The sequence below is a fragment of the Thamnophis elegans genome, chromosome 15, assembly GCF_009769535.1.
Source record: "Thamnophis elegans isolate rThaEle1 chromosome 15, rThaEle1.pri, whole genome shotgun sequence".
NCBI lineage: Eukaryota > Metazoa > Chordata > Lepidosauria > Squamata > Colubridae > Thamnophis > Thamnophis elegans.
In genome coordinates, this window is record NC_045555.1 from 12,984,059 (window position 1) to 13,003,552 (window position 19,494).

A 19,494-nucleotide genomic window follows, 5' to 3' on the forward strand; every position below is an offset into this window, starting at 1 on the left:
GACTTAAAGTGGCAGCCATTCGCTGACCAAAGAGTTGGCCCTCTTGATGATGATGATGATGCTGTGGGGGGGGGGGAAATCCCTGATTTTCACCCTCTCCCTTTCATAGCATTGTGAGGAGACCTAAAGAAACAGCAAAGGGGCTTAATTGAGGAGAAATATCTTCTTTCCCTAACTGTTCTTTGGACAGTGTAATCCCATCTGTCTAAAGACTGCATTTGAAAAGGTCATTTCCTTCTAGTTGATTTTGTACATGGGTGATTTCTAAGTAGCTGTCACATTCGGCACTTTCTACCAAAAGGGATTTTTCTCTTTCAAGTGGAAGGGGGGGGGGGGAATACGATGAGGATGATGATAATGATGAATTAGCTCACTTAAGAAAAGTGAAAGAAAAGAACAACTGTACGTGTGTGCTTCTGTGGTCTGTGTTAAGGGGAAAGAGTTTGATGCTTTTTCATCCTATGCTTATTGATTTTTAATAAATAATTGAAATTCCCTTTGTATTTTTCCTATTAGGAGACAATAAGCTTCTGAAGGCAGAATTATTGGATAGGAACTAATATTGAGATTGATGCTAACATCCTAGGAAATATTAGCAGTAATGTTTCTCCCCATCTCTCATTCACTGACATACTAGTCGCTATTCTGACCATTCCATCAGCAAACTTTATGCTTAAATGTATTATAAAGAAAAGATATTCATTTGCTTCAGGTGCTGTTACAGAATAGAATACAATAAAACTTCATTGTCATGTTATTGTTAACTAGCCGATAACCCAGCATTGCCTGGGTATTTATTTATAGGGGGGAAATTTCTGGACCAAATGTAATTTCTAATGTTGGATTTTCCCCCTTACCAGAGGCAGCCCCCTTGTAGAGTACTGTGAAGCCGTTACCCTGGCAACTCCACTGTGCTGTACAGTAGAAACCATTTTATGGCAATACAGTAGAAGCCATTTTAAGGGACAACAGGCTGTATCTTAATTGAACACACACCCCCGAGTGGTGTTATGTGTGTCTTACCCCCATAGTATTTTTTCCAGAGAGTAAGTCATCTGTGTACCAAGTTTGATTGAAATTGCTAGAGGTGTCCCAGAGTTATGCTGGAACACACACACACACACACACACACACACACACACACACACAAAGATTTACAAATGTCTTGATCCTAAAGATGATGATGTTGATTTATGTTGAAAAAATATAGTCAAATATTAAAGATTCAACCCTACCCATTTAAAAACCATTTCTCTTTTAAATAAGAGAGACTGAAAAACTAACATTATATTGCTGTTTACAAATCTTGTGTTTAGTGTTGTACTTAAGAACATTTCAATTGTGTACAGATTTGGAGAAAAGTGTTCTAATTTCCAGTACTGAAAAGCAATCATGTGCATGGGGGTCTTATGAAAAGAGCTCTTAATTGGTGATGTTTCAGCTAGCTAGATAAACTACTTTTGCAGGCTTTTGTGGCAATTCATAGTGTCAATCAGAAAAACAAAAACTAGTTCCAATAAACATAAGTATGGTCAAGATCGTTGAGCCTGAAATAGCCTGATATAAATGGCATGGCTATTAAATCACCTGCCTTTCTACTCTGTAAAAAGAGTCTGAGAAAAAAACACTACTTGGATCAAGGGATTGGCATGATTTACAGCGTACTTTACTGCTGGCTACCTGTCTGCTCATATGTGTATGTTTGTTCATGTATATACACATGCAAACTTTCAAGTCAATCTTGGGTCTTGAACTTCATGAACAAATATGTATGTCTCGATGTATTTATTTATTTATTGAATTTGTAGAACATCCAATTTGTTACAACTCTGTCAAATACAGCAGTAAAAAAAAACCAAAAACATTATATAGATAGGTAGGTAGGTAGGTAGGTAGGTAGGTAGGTAGGTAGGTAGATAGATGATAGATAGATAGATAGATAGATAGATAGATAGATAGATAGATAGATAGGTGGCCTTCAAAATTTTTAGCAAGGATTTCTCTGCCCAGTTGCTGGGTGGGTAATGGCCATGGTGGGCATGGCCATTAGCCTAGTCAGCCTCCTGCATCATGATGAGGGGGGCATTTTTTACTTCCTCGGGCTCCTGAGGCTTTCCTCGAGCTTCCAAGAGAGCAAAAATGATCTCCCCAGGCTCCAGAGGCCAGAAATGGACCCGTTTCCAATCTTCCCAAACTTCCAGTGGGCCCTCCCCGTGCTGCCGCAATCACCCTGCACTTACCTGCATCCAAAATAGGTCGTGTGGGGACTCCTGGGAGGGGCAGGTTGGGTGGGGCCAGCCAGGAGTGGGATTTGGGGGTTCTCCAAACTGCACAGAATCTTAGCTAGAGGATTGCCCGAACCTCTGTGAACCCCCAGCAGTCCACCCCTGGTCATCTCCTTAATATGGAAAGGAGTTCCAAGGAGCTCTTATCTCCTGGGTCTTCTGTGAGCCCGTCGACCATTGCTTCCCTAAAGTCATAAGTGATGCTAATGTTAATTAAAGGTCCTCTGTTGTGACAAAGAAATCCAAAAACACAGAACAGTGATTAATTATATATTATAATAGACATCAACGGCATGTGAATTTACCTAAAATACCAACTTTGATAGCAAACGAGTCAGTCGAGATTTAAAACTAGTTTAGAAAGTTTTTTTTAAAAAAAATACAGATTATAGCAAAAAGTTTGGGGTTGTTTGCTCAGCTGCAGCCATCCTTCTGCCTTTCTCATTCCAATCAGGCATTTATCTTAAACAGCAATCAAGAAACTGATGGTTAAATGTAAACTTTTGTCTGTGGCATACTTTCACATAATACAATTTTTGCATATTGTGTTCAGATGACTTGAAAAGGAAAGCAATGACATTTAAAAATGGGTTTTTTTCCCCTAGAACAGAGAAGAAAAAAAGATCAAGCGTTTTAAGATTTGCTTTCCAACAAGTGTGTGCTAAAACCTCAAGTACTGTTCAGAATACTGACTAATTAGATGGGGACTTGAAAACTATTGAATTTCTTTTGATCGTTCCTAGTGTATTTCAGTTTTTCTCCCCTTCCTCTAAGTATATTGATTGCGAGTAATTTGATTCTATGCAGAAAAATATATGAGAGCTCAGATTCCTAAACCATCCAGATAAAAATGCATGTTGAAAAGTGAACACTTCATAAAAGTATTTCTCTGTTTTTATTTTCATATAGAGAAACTATTAAGAGTATAAAAAAATAGGAGAGGAGGAGCAAATAAGTAAAATAAGTATTTCAATTGGACAAAACAATAATTCAGTCCCTATTTTAAATCTTTTTTTTATAATTTTGAAAATAATGTTTCAGAATACTTTGCAGAATGCACATAAAATCATTGTTAGGGTGCCTCCTGGTGAATAACTTCTTTGCTGGATTTTTTTAAAAAAGATGTTTCCTATTGTGAAACTGTTTCCTGGGGCATGTGGAACATGATTTATTGACAATAAATATTTAATTGGCCATCTAAAATGGCTCCTTTGCAGACTATTTAAAAATTGTGTTTAAAGGTTTATGCCTGCTTTCAGATGCACTGATCTTTACCCATGACATTTGAATATTTTTTCTTTCTTCTTTAATTATCATAAATTTGTTGCTGGATTGTAGGTATACATTTCTGATTTTTTTCCCCCTCTGTCTAGTCAGCTAGTTTGTTCCTATGGATAACAACAGCCACTCCTCACCGATATAGTTCTCAGAGTGATTTCAAAGGTTGAGAGATCCATGTAGGTGTGCTCCTCTTGAAAGTGACATAAAAACTTTATGTCCAGGCTGTAGCACCAATCAGATCGCAATTTTTCTATTGGTTAAGGGTTCTAACCCTTCTTTCACAATGGAAAAACAATTTAAACAACTTTTTCTTAGCTGTGAATCATTCCAGCCCACCCCTATCTCCCAAATAATAATAAAAAATAACATTACAAAAAGATTGAGAGTCAGGAAAGAGTGCAGCAGTGGTGGGTTTCCATTTTTTTTATTATTGGTTTGCTCATACGCTTTGCTAAAAAATATGTTAATTGATTGATCCTTCTCACCAGTGGTGGGTTGCCAATTTTTTGACTACTTGTTTGAGTGTGCTCCTGTGTGCACTTGTGCATGCGTGCAACACTTCTGCGCATACACAGAAACGTCCCGGTTTGTGAGTGGAGCCTCCTACCACCGCTGCCACTACCGAGCCAAACCAGGAGCAACCCACCTCTGGAGTGCAATGAAGATGATTAGGGAGCTAAAACACATGAAAAATAGTTGCAGGAATTGGGCATGGCTAGTCTAGTGAAAAGAAGGACTAGGGAAGACACGATAGCAGTGTTCCAGTATTTGAGAGGTTGCCATAAAGATGAGGGGGTCAATCTATTTTTCCAAACACCAGAAGGCAAGACTAGAAATAATGGATAGGAAACTGTTGTGACTCAGCAGAAGCTTGCTGTGAGTTGCATCGGGATGCAGGAATAATGAGCAGCTGTTGCTCGTTAGGGTCGTCTTCTGCAGATAAAAGACGGATGGTGCCACGCCTTCGTGGCAGAAGTCAACGTCGTTCGTCGTTCATGGTTTGTTTGTGAGTTCAGTTTCGTGATTTAAAGAGGCACTTGGATAAGTGATTTGCTTTCTGTCAACCTGGTTTGCTGTAAGAGCTTTTTGTTTTTGCTTTTGCTGTGTAACTTTTTGCCAGAGACTTTATCTACGTTTATTTTTGGGCTCGCAGCCAGCTTGAGCCAGGACTGATAAAGATATTTCCTTTGAAGTTCTGCCTGACTGTAATTTGTGAACGAGCGAAGAGGGGGGGTCAGAACAGGAAACTAATCAAGGAAAGAAACAATCTAGAATTAAAGAAAAATTTCCTAATAGTGAGAACGATCAATCAAGTAACATAATTTTTAGCAAAGGCTGGATCACTGCATCTGAGTCGACAACAACCTGATGGCAGATTATCAAAAAAAAAAAAATGAGAATGTAGTAGTAGCCATATTCTTACTGCAGTTTTTAACTGTTCTGACGCAGCTCCCCAAACATGACAAACCCTCTGAAGTTAACTCAAAGATTTCTTTATTGGCGCCAGCAGCCCAGGCAAAAAGTTTATCTCGCAACACAGGCTAACAAGTCTGGCCAGCCAGAAGATGAATAGTTGTCTGCCATGTCTACTCATCTCCATCCCCTGCCTTTTATCCCAAGAGCTAGGGTGGGGCTTTGCTAGCAGCACTGGCTCTTCCTTCCCACGGATCGGCCCATGGATTTCCACTGCTCTCCTCTCCTCTGCCTTCTGCGCATCTGCACAATGGCCACTGGACCCTGCTGTCCCTCCTCTTCCTCATCAGTCACCTCCAGACCTGGGGAGCTGTTGACTTTCCATCTGAGGGCTGACCCAGGCTCCACCTCTCTCTCTCTCCCTCCCTCCCTCTCTCTCTCCCTCTCCCTCTCTCTCTCTGCCAGCTCCATTCCCTCTTCCCCCTTGGAGCTCTTAGATTGCCTTGATGCTAACCCTGACTCCCATGCTGCCTCCTCCTCTGATTCGGCTGCTGGAGAAGCCAGCGGCCGACAGGTCACAACATTAATCTACTTGCTGACCAATCATGACACTCTTTCATTTGCTTTTTTTAAATTAATAAACCTTGTTGGTGAAAATGTAAAGGTAACTGTCCTACATTCACCTACTTCAGAAATGGATAAAAATAGATTACTTTTTTATCAAAATTTACCCAATTTGCATAATTGAGGGAAGCTGAAAATTACACCATTTCATGTAATTGTGTTCCTGCCTATGACAGCACTGTTCATGTCTCAATCTGTCAAGGAACAGAATAATCCCTGTTTTAATTTTTTTTTAATTAATGTGTGAAGGAATTAATTACTTAATTATATACTCCTTGCAAAGCACTTGTGAGTGACAATAGATTATTACTACTATTCACTGTAATTAAAAGTATTTTAACTACTTTAAATATTGATATAACAGCATCTCTATTAATAAATTAGTAATATTGAAATTGCTATCCTATCTGTACTTTAGAACTTACAAGATATATCTATCAATATTAAAACATGTGTATGAGACTGTATTAGTAGCATACAGAGGCTGTATAATTTGGGTGCTTTCAAAGGCAAAGGATAAAAATTACTATAGTTTTTCTTTTTTAATGGTTGCTTGATAAATAATTAAACAATACTGAAATTTCCTAAAATTTAAATAAATAAGCAAAAGACTCTCTTCATCAGATTCTGCAGTGTAATGTATTTTGCTGCTTCTTAGACCTCTTTTCCGAAAACCAAGTATGCAGAGACAGGGATTCTGGGATTTGTGTTTTTGCCGGCCTTTTAACCAAAGCTGGACTTTAGGACACGTGGCAAAGAGGACACTTAGAAAGAAAAAAAATGGGATGCTGTGAGAAAATGCTTTGCTTTTTTTTGTCTTTTGAAGCCCTTAGTTCAGGGGTGTCACACTTGATTTTATTGAGGGCCGCATTAGGGTGGTGTTTGACCTCAGGGGGCCAGGGTGGGTGTGGCCAGGGTATTAATAAACTCCTTCATTAAATTAACGTGGGCCTTGAATGGGTGGATTTATATATATATATATATTTATCAAAATACTATTTATTTTATTATATGTTGGACATTTATGCTTTGGTGCCAAAATCAGTGTCACAATTTTTATTTTCTTGTTACCTTTGTAGGATGAAAATGACAATCCACCCACATTTAGCAAGCCTTCCTATGTTGTCACGGTCATGGAGGATATCATGGCAGGTAGGAGATCAGTTTTTATCCTAATCCTTATCATTCCCTCATAACAGCAAACTTGGGAGATTATTTGGACTGAGAGAGGGGGGGAGGGAGGGAGAGTCATAGAGACAGAGAGAGAGAGACAAAGACTGCTCAAAGTCACCCAGCTAGCTTTCATGCAATGGCTTCCTTTTCTTGATTTTCTCCTGGCAGTCTTCTTGTGGGGGACAGCCATCCAGAACACATATGGGTAATCTCATCCTCTTCTCATCTAGAGAGCTCCCGAAGCAGCAGTTTACTCATCAGTCCTTTGGGCTTTGCTGTGGTCTTTGGAGACATATTACTTCATCTACCTTCCCTAAATGTATTTTCAATTACAGAGAAATTCTTACTTTTAATACCTTTCAAGCTACCTATGTTTCCCTGAAAATAAGACCCGGTCTTATATTTGGGGGGGCTCCAAAATAAGCATTAGGGCTTATTTTTCAGGAAATTCAATTTCAGGGTGATCAGCCCAGCTGGGCGCCCCGCCCCCTGGCACATACACATGAGGCAGCCTGCGCAATGCAGTGAATTGATTCCCTGTCCAAGCAGCAGACGGAGGCAGAGGCGTGAGATAGAAGACAGGCGATCCTGACGAACCGCACAGGCCTCATGCAAGTTGAGAGAGGCAAAGAGGAGCCTCCCACAGTACCCCCTCTACCGGTCCACTGACTCTCAGCTTTCGCGTGGCCTGCGCATTGCGTCTGGATTGCCCGTTTTCCCCTTCCCCCGCTCATCTCTGCTCCATCTGCTGCTTGGACGGGGAATCAACTCACCTGTGCTGCACGGGTTGAGGCGGCTGCTGGACATCATCAGCCCACACATGCTCTCTGCCTCCTGTTCTGGCCATGCACACTAGGGCTTATTTTGGGGGTAGTGCCTATTATTAGGCACATGCCGAAAAATCCAGCTAAGGCTTATTTTCAGGAAAGGTCTTATTTTCAGGGACACACAGTGGACATTTGTCTACTTTACCCATAGCAGGAGATAGATTAAAATATCTACGGATTTTGTATTTTAGAAGTGGAATAAATAGCAATAGCACTTAGTCTTATATACCACTTCATAATGCTTTAACCCTCTCTAAGAAATTTACAATGTCAACCTATTGCCCCCAACAATCTGGATCCTCATTTTACCAACCTCAGAAGGATGGAAGGCTGAGTCAATCTTGAGCAGGTCAGAATCAAACCTCTGGCAGTGTGTAAAAGTGACATGCGGTGAGGTTTATGGCTGGTTAGGCACTGATGTCATCACAATCAGTTTTACAAACATTAAAACCCTACAAATTATCTTATCCAATATTTGATTGGCAGCAGTTAAACTGTTATGTTTAATGTCTCATATCAGCATTCTTTACACATAATGTAGCACACAAAAAGCACATTTGCCATCAGAGCAGATGTTGGGGGGGGGGGCAAGGAGGAAAAGGTCCACTCCCTCTCCCTCAGACCCCCAGGAAGGAAGGAAGGGAAGGAAGGGGGAGGGAAAGGAAATGGGAAAGAAGAAAAAGGAAAGGAAAAGAAAAGGAAAAGGAAAAGGAAAAGGAAAAGGAAAAGGAAAAGGAAAGGAAATGGCAAAGAAGAAAGGAAAGTATAAAGAAGGGAGGGGAAGGGAAGGGAAAAGAAAAAAAGAAGGGAAAGAAAATAAGGAAAGAAAAGGAAAGGAGAAAGGAAAGGAAAAGAGAAAGGAAAGGAGAAAGGAAAGGAAAAAGGAAAGGAAAAAGGAAAGAAGGAAAGGAAAAAGGAAAGGAAATGGGAAAGAAGAAAGGAAAGGGAGGGAAAGGGAAGGAAAAGAAAGGAAAGGAGAAAGGAAAGGAGAAAGGAAAAGAGAAGGAAAAGGAAAGGAAAATAGAAGAAAGACAGAAAGGGAAAGGAAAGAGTGGAATGGATTGCTACTGCTCAAAAATCAAGTCTCAAGATCCCGTTGACCACTTTGGCTCAGGCAGTCCAATTCTACGCTGCTTCCCCCTCCACAAAGCGAAGGGAGAAGTTGACGCAATGCCTGAGAAACGCCGGATGGGCAGAGTTTCAACTTGTCATTTTCTCAGTGACATACATAAATCTTACAATGAAAGGAGTATGAATCTTAAGAGGACACTTAGAATGGAAAAGGCAGGTGTTAGGTTGCCTCTGTATTAGCCCTTTTTTGGGAAATGCATGGAATTTTTTCTTGTTTCGCTACATAGAGCCCTGATCTCTAGTTCAGTGCTTTGATCATTCCATTTCTTTATTATATCTTTTTTCTGATTTTTCTCCATTCATATCTCCCACAGCGAATTTTGATTACAGATCACCAATTTATCCTGTACTTTGTAAAAACTTATTTGTTTATTATTTCAATTTCAAAGTGCCTAACTCTGTAGTAGCTCTGGGCAGCTTACAGATAAAAATTAAAAGGAAACAAAATGTATCTAGAAAAAAAAGACAATTAGATTACGAATTATGCAAATCAAAATTGCAGTAAACTATACAAGTGTAATCTAAATTTTCCTAAATAAATAAATAAATAATTTGGCTTGTAAACTCTTCATCTTATTTTTCTTGCTTTCTTCAAGGAGCAACAGTGCTATTTCTAAATGCTACTGACTTTGACCGATCAAGAGAATATGGCCAAGAATCTATTATATACTCTTTGGAAGGTTCGTCACATTTTCGCATTAATGCTCGTTCTGGTAAGTACAACTACGACTTTCTATTTACTTTTCAGTTTTCTTGATATTTTTTTAATTAAAAAAATTAGTGGCTTTGTTTTCACTCATCTAACAAATTATCCTCTAAAATAAAAATAAAAATACAGGTATGAATGCAAAGATCACACTGCCTAACACCAGAGCAAAATCAGTATAATTCTTGTGAAACATTTGTATTATATGAATGTTCAAATTGCCCAGAATTCAAAGCTATGTGCTTTCCATAAATCAGAATAAATTGCCTTAAAGATCAGATGTATAATCTGTTTTTGAATGGTATGCCAGAAATGGCCTGCTCCAGAAAATAAAGCCAAGACAAAATTATAATTTAATTCTAATTAGTTAAATATAGTTAATAGTATCACTTCCTGCATGTAATCATTTCTCACTGTCATATTAAAAATTACAATTCAATTATAATACAAACCTTTGGAATGGAGGATGGCATCCAAGGATTTGGAGGAAGCAAAACAAGTTGAAACTATTAAAATGCCTTTTTTGGTATTTCATTTTCAAGGAAATATGAACTTCTCCCAGTGATGGAAGTGGCATTTAACATTGAATACTATATCCACCCACTGTGGGAATCCAAAATAAATAAATTTCTGACTATCCTCCACCTGATCACATCAATGAAATACAGGTCACAGATTATTTAAGAAATTGGTTTCACTGTCACACTGTTCTTAGGAATATCTTTCTAATGTTCAGGCAGAATCATCTTTCCTTAACCTAAATCTTGTATTCTATGTTCTAAACTCCATAATAACTGACAATACATCTTCTACTGGGAAGAGTATATGTAAACCTCTAACATATCCCCATCAAATTCTTCTTTTCTAATGACTAAGCACTTCCAACTTCTACATTCTCTCTTGACTATGAGACTCAGAAAAGAAAGGTGTTGGAGTTAGGTTAATAACAGCAATCTGAACTTGTCTTAAAACATGCTATTTGAAGTAGACTGTGGCCAATGCACAGAAAAATGGGACAATCATTTCCCACAAACTATAATTCTGTTCACATATCCCAATATTATACCTGCCATATCACATTGTCCAATTATATTCAGTTTATGATCAACTACTATTCCATTATCTTTCTGTTGTTGTTGTTGTTGTTGTTGGTTGTGAAGTTGTGTCCAACGCATTGTGACCCCATGGACAAGGTTTCTCCATCCAGCCACCTCATTCTCTGCCTTCTTTTGCCCTCAATCATTCCCAGCATTAGGCTCTTCTCTAGTGAGTTCTTCCTTCTCATTAGGTGGCCAATGTATTTGAGTTTCATCTTCAGGATCTGGCCTTCTAAGGAGTAGTCAGGGTTGATCTCCCCTAGGACTGACATGTTTGTTCACCTTGTATATCTCTCTGTAAGTACTGTCAAGTCAAGTATCTCTTATCCTGCATCTCCGAATTTAATTTTAAATTTCTTAAGAACTCTCATGTTACTTAGTCATTTTCTCCCCAGTGTTCTTATTAGATGCCATATCTTCTCATTTAAGTATCAGACCAAAGGAGGCTGGTCTTCTTAAACTTTTTTGAGAGAGAAAGATTTCAGCAAGTTGGGCCGGAATTGTTTTGGAAGGACCATGTTTTGCCGAGTTTATGTCCCACTAGATATCTGGTTCATTCAATATCCTGCCATTACTATATTACTATTGCATCTGACTTGGAAAGAAATTAGCTTGTAGAAAGTATATTAAAGCATAAATATAGAAACCAGGAGACTTAGTCTTAGTCCTCCCTTAGATACAAAGCCAGCTAGGTGATCTTGGGCCAGTCCCTCCCTCTCAGTCCCTAAAATGGAGATACTTCTTCCCAAAAATATTGCCAAGAGAATTTCAGGGAGTTGTCCAGAGAGTTGACTGAACTCAAACCTAACTTAGAAATATGTATTTGTAAGTGTATGCATATATGTATATTGGATACTATATGTATTGTTTTTATTAGTTGGGGTTCTTAAATGTTATTATTGTAAACCACCAAGAGTTGTTAGAGTTTATATATACAAGTTCTTGTAGCAAACAAATCTCTTTTAGTTAATAAACCAAGAAATAACAATAGTTGGCAGTTCAAGTTTTGTTTATTCCTCAGTATATTTTATTCCAAATCTCTTTCTAGCACTGCTAAGTTTATTCATTAAGATTTGTGAGCAGATGGGTTTACCTTTAACACAAGTTAGTCTTCCTCCTTCTCCACTGCACCTGTTCTTTTTGAACAAGCAATACCCTCTACCTGTGGTACTTCAGACTAGGACTCATCCCACCAGATCCCTGTTATAGCTATTAAATCATATTTCCTTCCTGCACTGTTCAAACTAATATTGCTTACTACCCATGCACTGATCGTTAAGCTGCAGACAATGAAGGCCATGAACTTTGGGAGCCAATCTTCTTTCTGTGTTGTCACTGAATGATTTAATAGGCCTCAATGCAGCAGCATTTTCTCTTCCTTCTATAGACCACAAATCTTTATCTGAATTTTTTTCCCCATCTCCAACCCTTGCAAAATCCAGCCTCACTTCCAAATGCCTAACAGATATTATTCACAATTAGAAAGATTAAATTTTCACAAGAGTTTCACAAGATCTTATTAACTAGAGACGTTGAAATGGAATGTGTGTATTTTGCAATCCGTTTATCTGTAGGTTTATTAGGATGAGGATCCTTTGGCTCTCCGAATGACCACATCTTAAGGCAGTGAGGGATTGCTACTTGATTTGCAGATATGGAAAGTGTTGCCCAGTAATATTTTGCAAACTACTATTCCATTACACCTAGATCTAGATACATTCTTTTGCCATTCATTGTAAAGCACATTCCATTCAATTCCTCTGTCACGGTTCCAAACCAAACCAGCAAAACAAGAAGCCACACTGTGAGTAGAACGGGTCTCTTTATTGAAGTCTCTGCTTGGAACGCGGTGAACAATATAGGGGTGAAATTCAGCAGGTTCTGACAGGTTCTGGAGAACCATAGTGGAAATTTTGAGTAGTTTGGAGAACCGGCAAATATCACCTCTGGCTGACCCCAGAGTGGGGTGAGAATGGAGATTTTGCAATATCCTTCCCCTGCTATGCCCACCAAGCCCCGCCCACAGAGCCGGTAGTAAAAAAAATTGAATTCACCACTGGTACAAGGGTTTCTAGACACCATTACTAGACAGCATAACAGTGCATTGTGGTCACTTTGAATGGTACGCTGTCTCGGATGTTGACATCCTCCTTCCAGAGAATTTGGCTATTGGTTCCAGAAACCAAATCTCTTCCATCAAAACCATTTGCATAATCAGGTATTTCCTGGCAGTATTCTGCTCCCATTCTAGTCCACTTCCATGGAGTGAAGTAGTATTGTTATTGTTTGTAAGTCACTCAGAGTTGCCTTTAGACTACAGGGCTGGCAAATAAGTAAGTAAATAGGTAAACAAACAGAAAAACAAACAATAGCATTAGTAGTATTAATATTAATTTTGCTTTTCCCACTCTTATCTTCTCAAGAGAGGCATCAACATCCATAACTCCCAGCCACCATAAGCATATTGGATGGGGCTCTGGTATTAGAAGTCCCCTATACATCTGCAAGCATCAGACAGCAGGAGCATAGAATCCATGCCATATCAATGATGTAGTGCAAGGATTAAAAGAGAAATTGATTAACTCTTGTTTCCTTGCCTATATTTTCCCCCAATGTGTCATTTTTCAGGTTACAGAATTGTCAAACAATCTGAAAAAGACATGGCAGTGTTTTTGATGTGGCATCACTTTCAGTCTCTTGCCCTGTTCCCCTATTCAGTAGGAAAGAGATGAACCTGCATGCCAGGAAGTAGTGTGGTGTGGGAGTAGACTGAGAACTCTGTAGGAATAGCATCGCTAAAATTAGCTAAATGTGCACTGTGAAGGTGTGCCTAATTGGATGTAACTTTGTGGCCAAAGTGGAGCAATTCATCACTAAGACATGTCCTTTTTCTTTAAATCCCCCACTGATTCCCCCCCCCCCAGACTACAGATTAATGGGTACCACAGGAACTTGGGAGGCAAATGTATTTCAATGAATCTTTTGACCTCTTGCAGTTCAAGATCAATTTTTAATCGTTTCCCCCAGATAATCTGCTGTGGACAGCCCCTTAAAATTAAAGTGATTTGTGTTTGACCAGGGAATTGAACTTCGGTGTATAGGCTGAATATGCGGCCATGGGACATAGGAATCAATGGACAGTTCCATCTTGGTTAGCCTACTGTATAAACAAGACAATTGGGCACCTTTCAGTTCATTATTGGAGCAATAAGAGAGAAGATCAGGCAGCTTCAGAAACCTATTAAAGAAGTAATAGGTAGTGGATCACACCTAGATAGTTTTCTCAGGTATGTCAAATCTATAGACTTTATTGTGAGCTTCATAGCATCAGAGTTTAAACTGAATTTATCTATATAGATAAAAGCCAAATACCACTCGCTCATCACAAAATCTCCAGAACCGTAAAGGCTACAAACTTGAAATTTGGCACTTATATTCCTCTTGGCTTCTAGGTGCTCACTAAGAAAGGATTTTTTGAAATGACCATGAGATCATTAGTATTTCTTATACAGTAATTCACACGCTTTGATGCTAAGGAGATCTATTCCCCCTCTCCATCTGAAAAGAACTCTGTTCCAAGTGCCAGTTGCCTTATATTAACACGTTCTGATGCTAAGGAGTTAGACATTCTACTCCCCCTCCCCACCTGAAAAGAACTTTGTTCCGACTGCCAGTTGCCTCACATTCCGTTACCTCAGTTCAAACTGTCAGACGTTCCACTCTTTCACTCAGGAGCGGTGTGGGGCTCCTTACAGTACTAAACGTCGTTATCGCACTAGAATGTCTACACCTTCCACCTATGGAACTGCTTCCAGATTCAAGGCGGCAGGAGTGATATTCCCTTGTGTGTTTCAGTCACCGACCACCACTGAGCCAACAGGTTGTGAACTGAATTTCTTCTGCATAGCCTGATCACATAGTTTCGTTGCGAAGCACCGGTATCCAGCTAGTAATTAAATATAATTGAAACATTGGAGGTGCATCTGATTAGTAATCATTCAAACATACAATTGACCTGGGATATTTTTCTCCTCAGCTCTCCTATTTTCATAGCTTCCAGAGTACATCCTCTAGTTTCTCCTGATGGCTTTTCTAGGGTTTTGAATATTTTCTTTCCTTCAAGTAGACTGACTTTTTACTTCCTGTTCAGAGGTTGCAAAGTTTCAGCATTTTTTTTTGCTAATGCCTTCTCTCTTAGCAATTGCAAGGCGTACCTTCTGTGACATCATGAAAGGTACATTTGCAAACCCTTCCAAGCGACTGCACCATATTGTTCTATAAGCTTAGGAAAATAATTTATAACTTAGATGCCTTTCTTTTTTCACTTCCCTCTCTTACCTGCTTCAGGGGAAATCACCACTACATCTCTATTGGACCGGGAAGCTAAATCGGAATATATACTCATTGTGCGAGCTGTGGATGGAGGTGTTGGTCACAATCAGAAAACTGGCATTGCAACTGTGAGTTTCACTGCAGTGGTTTCATTTGATGTTTGTAATATAGTTATGTATCTAGATTCTTTTAACAATAATTGACCTTTCTATCTTGAACAGAACTGTTCTTCCATGACTTAGAAACTTTCAGATGCCCATCTGGTCAGCAGTTTAAGAAAAGAACAAAGAGGTGGAATTGTTTTGCAGAAGGCTTGTTGAAATGTCATCTCAACTTGGTCTCCCATATGAAATTACCATATGTCCTTATAATACATAAAATGCATCTTCTACTTTTGTATAGATGTATTTAGTAAAAATAGGGACACAGTGGCTCAATGGCTAAGACGCTGAGCTTGTTGATCAGAAAGTTCAGCAGTTTGGCGGTTCAGATCCCTAGCACTGCATAACTGAGTGAGCTCCTGTTACTTGTGCCAGCTTTTGCCAACCTAGCAATTTGAAAGCATGTAAAAATGCAAGTAGAAAAATAGGGACCACCTGTGGTGGGAAGCTAAGAGCGTTCTGTGCACCTTTGGCATTTAGTCATACTGGCCACATGACCACGGAGACGTCTTCAGACAACGCTGGCTCTTCAGTTTTGAAACGGAGATGAGCTGCCTAGAGTCAGGAACTACTAGCAAATAAGTGCAAGGGGAACCTTTACCATTACCTTATTTAGTAATTGAAGAATTTACTTTTCTGCCGATGGGCTTTTCTGCCATAGATATTTTAAGCAGATGACTGAACCTTAATAGTTTTCCACAAAATATAGCACTTAAATATAGCAAATATTCCACTTAATATAGCAAACAATGATTTTACCATCCAGTTACATTTAAAGCAACCCTAAACAGTCCTTCCACTGATTTTTAAAAAATAAGGGGGGAAAGGCTAACTATAAGGGATTATAGATTAATATGTTATTTAGCTTTTTTAAAAGGAGGGTGATGGGATTCTGCAAGATTTGGCTGAAGTGGTCATTTTCTTTCCCTTTTTCTTCTGTCATGAAGCAATCTTTGTCTTCCATATTCCCACTTGTATCATTATTGTGCCTAATGAGAAGCTATGACCAGGAATAGTTGGAAAGATTATAGAGTTAGGGAGGCTATGATATTGTTGGATGGAACCAGGGGAGGGCTGCTGGGGGTTCACAGGGGTTCAGGAGAACCTCTAGCTAAGACTCTGTGCAGTTCGGAGAGCCCCCAAATCCCACTTCTGGATTATTCTGCCCACCCCACCCCTCCCAGGGGTCCCCATGTGGCCCATTTTGGATGCAGGTAAGTGCAGGTTGTGCATGGAGGCTCGGGGAGGGTGAAGAATGGGCCTACCGGACATTCCGGCCTGCAGAGGGCCTCCAGAGCCTGGGAAGACCGTTTTTGCCCTCTCGGAGATTCAAAAAAAGCCTCCGGAGCCCGCAGAGAGCAAAATCCCCCCCCACTGTGGTGCAGGAGGCCAAGTAGGCCACGTTCACCATGGCCATGGCCACCCAGCAACCGGGCAGAAAACTCCTTGCTAAAAGTTTTGAAGCCCACCCGTGGATGGAACTCAGACCAAGATTCCTACCTGGAAAAATATGCTCACCCATGTTTGGGATGAAGTGATTTTTTCGCTTGATAAATCCTTTCAAACTGAAGTTCCTTCTCTTCCTGTACAGTGTAAGCAAAATGCCAGATGTTGGATGTCTTTGCAGAATTTTTTTGAATTCACTGCTTACATTTTTATAACTTTTCATTCAACTCATTAGGAGTTTTATGAAGCTGAGAATTTTATCTTGTCTGAATGATGACAAGCCTCCTGTGGGTTGACTTGACAATGTGGAATTCTAGATTTTGGTTTAGGAGACCTGAGTTCATACTGTTGCCTCATTATTATACTTTCTGGATTATTTTGGCCAGTTATTATCATTCAATTGAGTTGAGCCCATGTTTTCATTTTCAAATGAGATGTGAAAATTGTAGATATGTTAACATGATAGCAGTATTCCAGTATCTCAGGGGCTGCCACAAAGAAGAGGGAGTCAAGCTATTGACTAACCAAGGAGAGAAGCAACTTAGAACTAAGGAGAAATTTCCTGACAGTTAGAACAATTAATCAGTGGAACAGCTTGCCTTCAGAAGTTGTGAATGTTCCAGCACTGGAAGTTTTTTAGATGTTGGATATCCATTTGTCTGAAGCGGTGTAGGGTTTCCTGCCCAAGCAGAGGGTTGGACTAGAAGACCTCCAAGGTCCCTTCAAACTCTGTTAAATTTAATTTCTGCCTCTTAGAGCAGAAGGTAATCAGCACTCCAAGATATTAGTGTGGTAATAATTGCTTTATAATTGTTATTTGTTCTTCCCTCTCCCCCTTATCCTCCCTGGCTTGGAATGTGTGAGGAAAATACATATTTTAGGTCAGGGGTGTCAAATTCATGGCCTGTAGGCCGGATGCGTCACATACTGGCCATGCCCACCTCCGGTTAAGCAAAGGGGGGAAGCATGATACATCACGTGATAACATGACAACAACAGTTTCACACCATGTTTTATGCCATATTATTTAATGTGGACTAATATTTTACTTGGAGAAAAAGCAAGGTGAGGAAAAATAACTGCAAAATTAAGGAAATATTTTCATTTGGTGTGGTCTGTCTTTTGCATAACCACTTTCTTCAACATACCATATTAGAAATTTCTTGCCTTTTCTATTCTATCTCTATCTCTATCTCTATCTCTATCTCTATCTCTATCTCTATCTCTATCTCTATCTCTATCTCTATCTCTACCTACCTACCTACCTACCTACCTACCTATATACATACATACACACATATGTGTGTGTGTGTGTGTGTTTCTCTCTCTCTCTCTCTCTCTCTCTCTCTCTCTCTCTCTCTCTCTCTCTCTCTCTCTTCTTTCCTCCTCCTCTTCTCCTTCCCAGATATCCTGTAAGCAATCAGCAACTACTCTTCTATCAGGTCACTGCCCTAGGGCACACTTCTAATAGGAATTTAAAATGCTTTAAATAATTTAAAGGGACAGTGAGAGATCAAGGAAGCATGCTTAAGCTTTTTCCTTCTTTTTCCACTACAAACTGCTCCCATGATTTGCTGTGATGTCTATCGTTTTCGATGCGATTATCGTTTTATTGGCTATTCAGTTGCATTATCTCGAATATATTTATACAGTAAATATATATATCTTTCAATCCAAATTCTTTTGCCTCAACTTTCTTTTGTGAATTCTGTAAAAAAAAAAATCACCCCTAGTGTCATTTTTATTTCATTTCAGGGCAACCTGTATCAATAAAAACTGCAGCCTTTAGTATTACAGGGAGAAAGAAGAAATGCATAATTTCTGATGATAAATCTACTCTGGTCCTTATGCTTTGTTCATATATGGTGGTGTTTCTTAACTACAGCAACTTTATAGCAGACTTCTAGTACTTGAGGGTCTGTCAAAGAGAAGAGGGTACAGATACAGATTAACAGAGTTGGAAGGAACCTTGTAGGCAGTGGTGAAATCTAAACATTTTTTACTACCGGTTCTGTGGCCGTGGCTTGGTGGGGGGCATGTGACTGGGTGGGCATGGCTATGTAGTCATGTAACTGGGGGATTAAAAGACAGAAACAGGGTTGGACTAGATGACCTCCAGGTCCCTTCCAGCCCTGGATTATCCTCTGAAGCTGCTTCTAGTGCCAAGTTTGTAGTCCTCCCTCCCTCTCCCTTTTCCCTTCCTCCCTCCCTTTCTTCCTTTGACTTTCTCTCTTCTTTCTTTCCTTCTTTCTTTCTTTCTTTCTTTCTTTCTTTCTTTCTTTCTTTCTCAGCACCCCCCTAATCCCCTGTTTTTGGCCAAGCAGGCCTCAGGGAAGCCTGCTGGGAGCAAAAACGAACCACCACCACCCCTGCGTTTCCAGAGAACCTGTAGTAAAAAAAAGTTCCGAAGATTAGCTGTGCGACATGCGATTGTCAAAACTTAAAAAAAAACTTTTTAAAGTATTTTTTACTACCGGTTAGAACAAACTGGCCCAAACCAGTAGCATTTCACCCCTGCTCGTAGGTCGTCTAGTCCACACACATTCGCCCAAGCAGGAGACCCTACACCATTTTTTCACAGATGGCAGTCCAGTCTCTTCTTGAAAGCTTCCAGTGATGGAGCTCAACCTCTTCTCCATAGCACCTGAGGGCAAGATAAGAATAACGGATAGAAACTTATCAAGGAGAGAACCAACCTAGAATTAAGGAGAAATTTCCTGTCAGTGAAACAATTAATCAGTGGGACAGCTTGCCTCAAGAGGTTGTGAGTGCTCCATCACTGGAGGTTTTTAAGAAGACAGTGATTTGTCCAGAATGATATAGGCTCTCCTGCCACAAGTAGGGGGCTTGAATAGAAGACCTCCATTACAACCCTATTATCCCATGTTCTGTGATGAATGCTCTAACATGCTGGCTGGAGAATTCTAGGAATTGAAGTCCACACATCATAAAGTTGCTGAAGTTGAGAGACACTGACATCAGGGAATTCGGTGTTGTGGTGGTGACTATTGTTATTTT

The 19,494-nt window shown here is 39.7% G+C and overlaps 1 protein-coding gene across 1 annotated transcript in view; it reads left to right on the top strand.

Annotated features, from left to right (window-relative positions):
* The window catches only part of CDH23 (cadherin related 23), a 594,289-nt gene that overhangs the window by 377,260 nt on the left and 197,535 nt on the right, over positions 1–19,494 (top strand). The window contains exons 19-21 of the mRNA XM_032232225.1: positions 6,683–6,755; positions 9,331–9,447; positions 14,885–14,997. Of these exons, the coding sequence (XP_032088116.1) occupies positions 6,683–6,755; positions 9,331–9,447; positions 14,885–14,997 (303 nt within the window). The remainder of the gene's footprint in view (positions 1–6,682; positions 6,756–9,330; positions 9,448–14,884; positions 14,998–19,494) is intronic.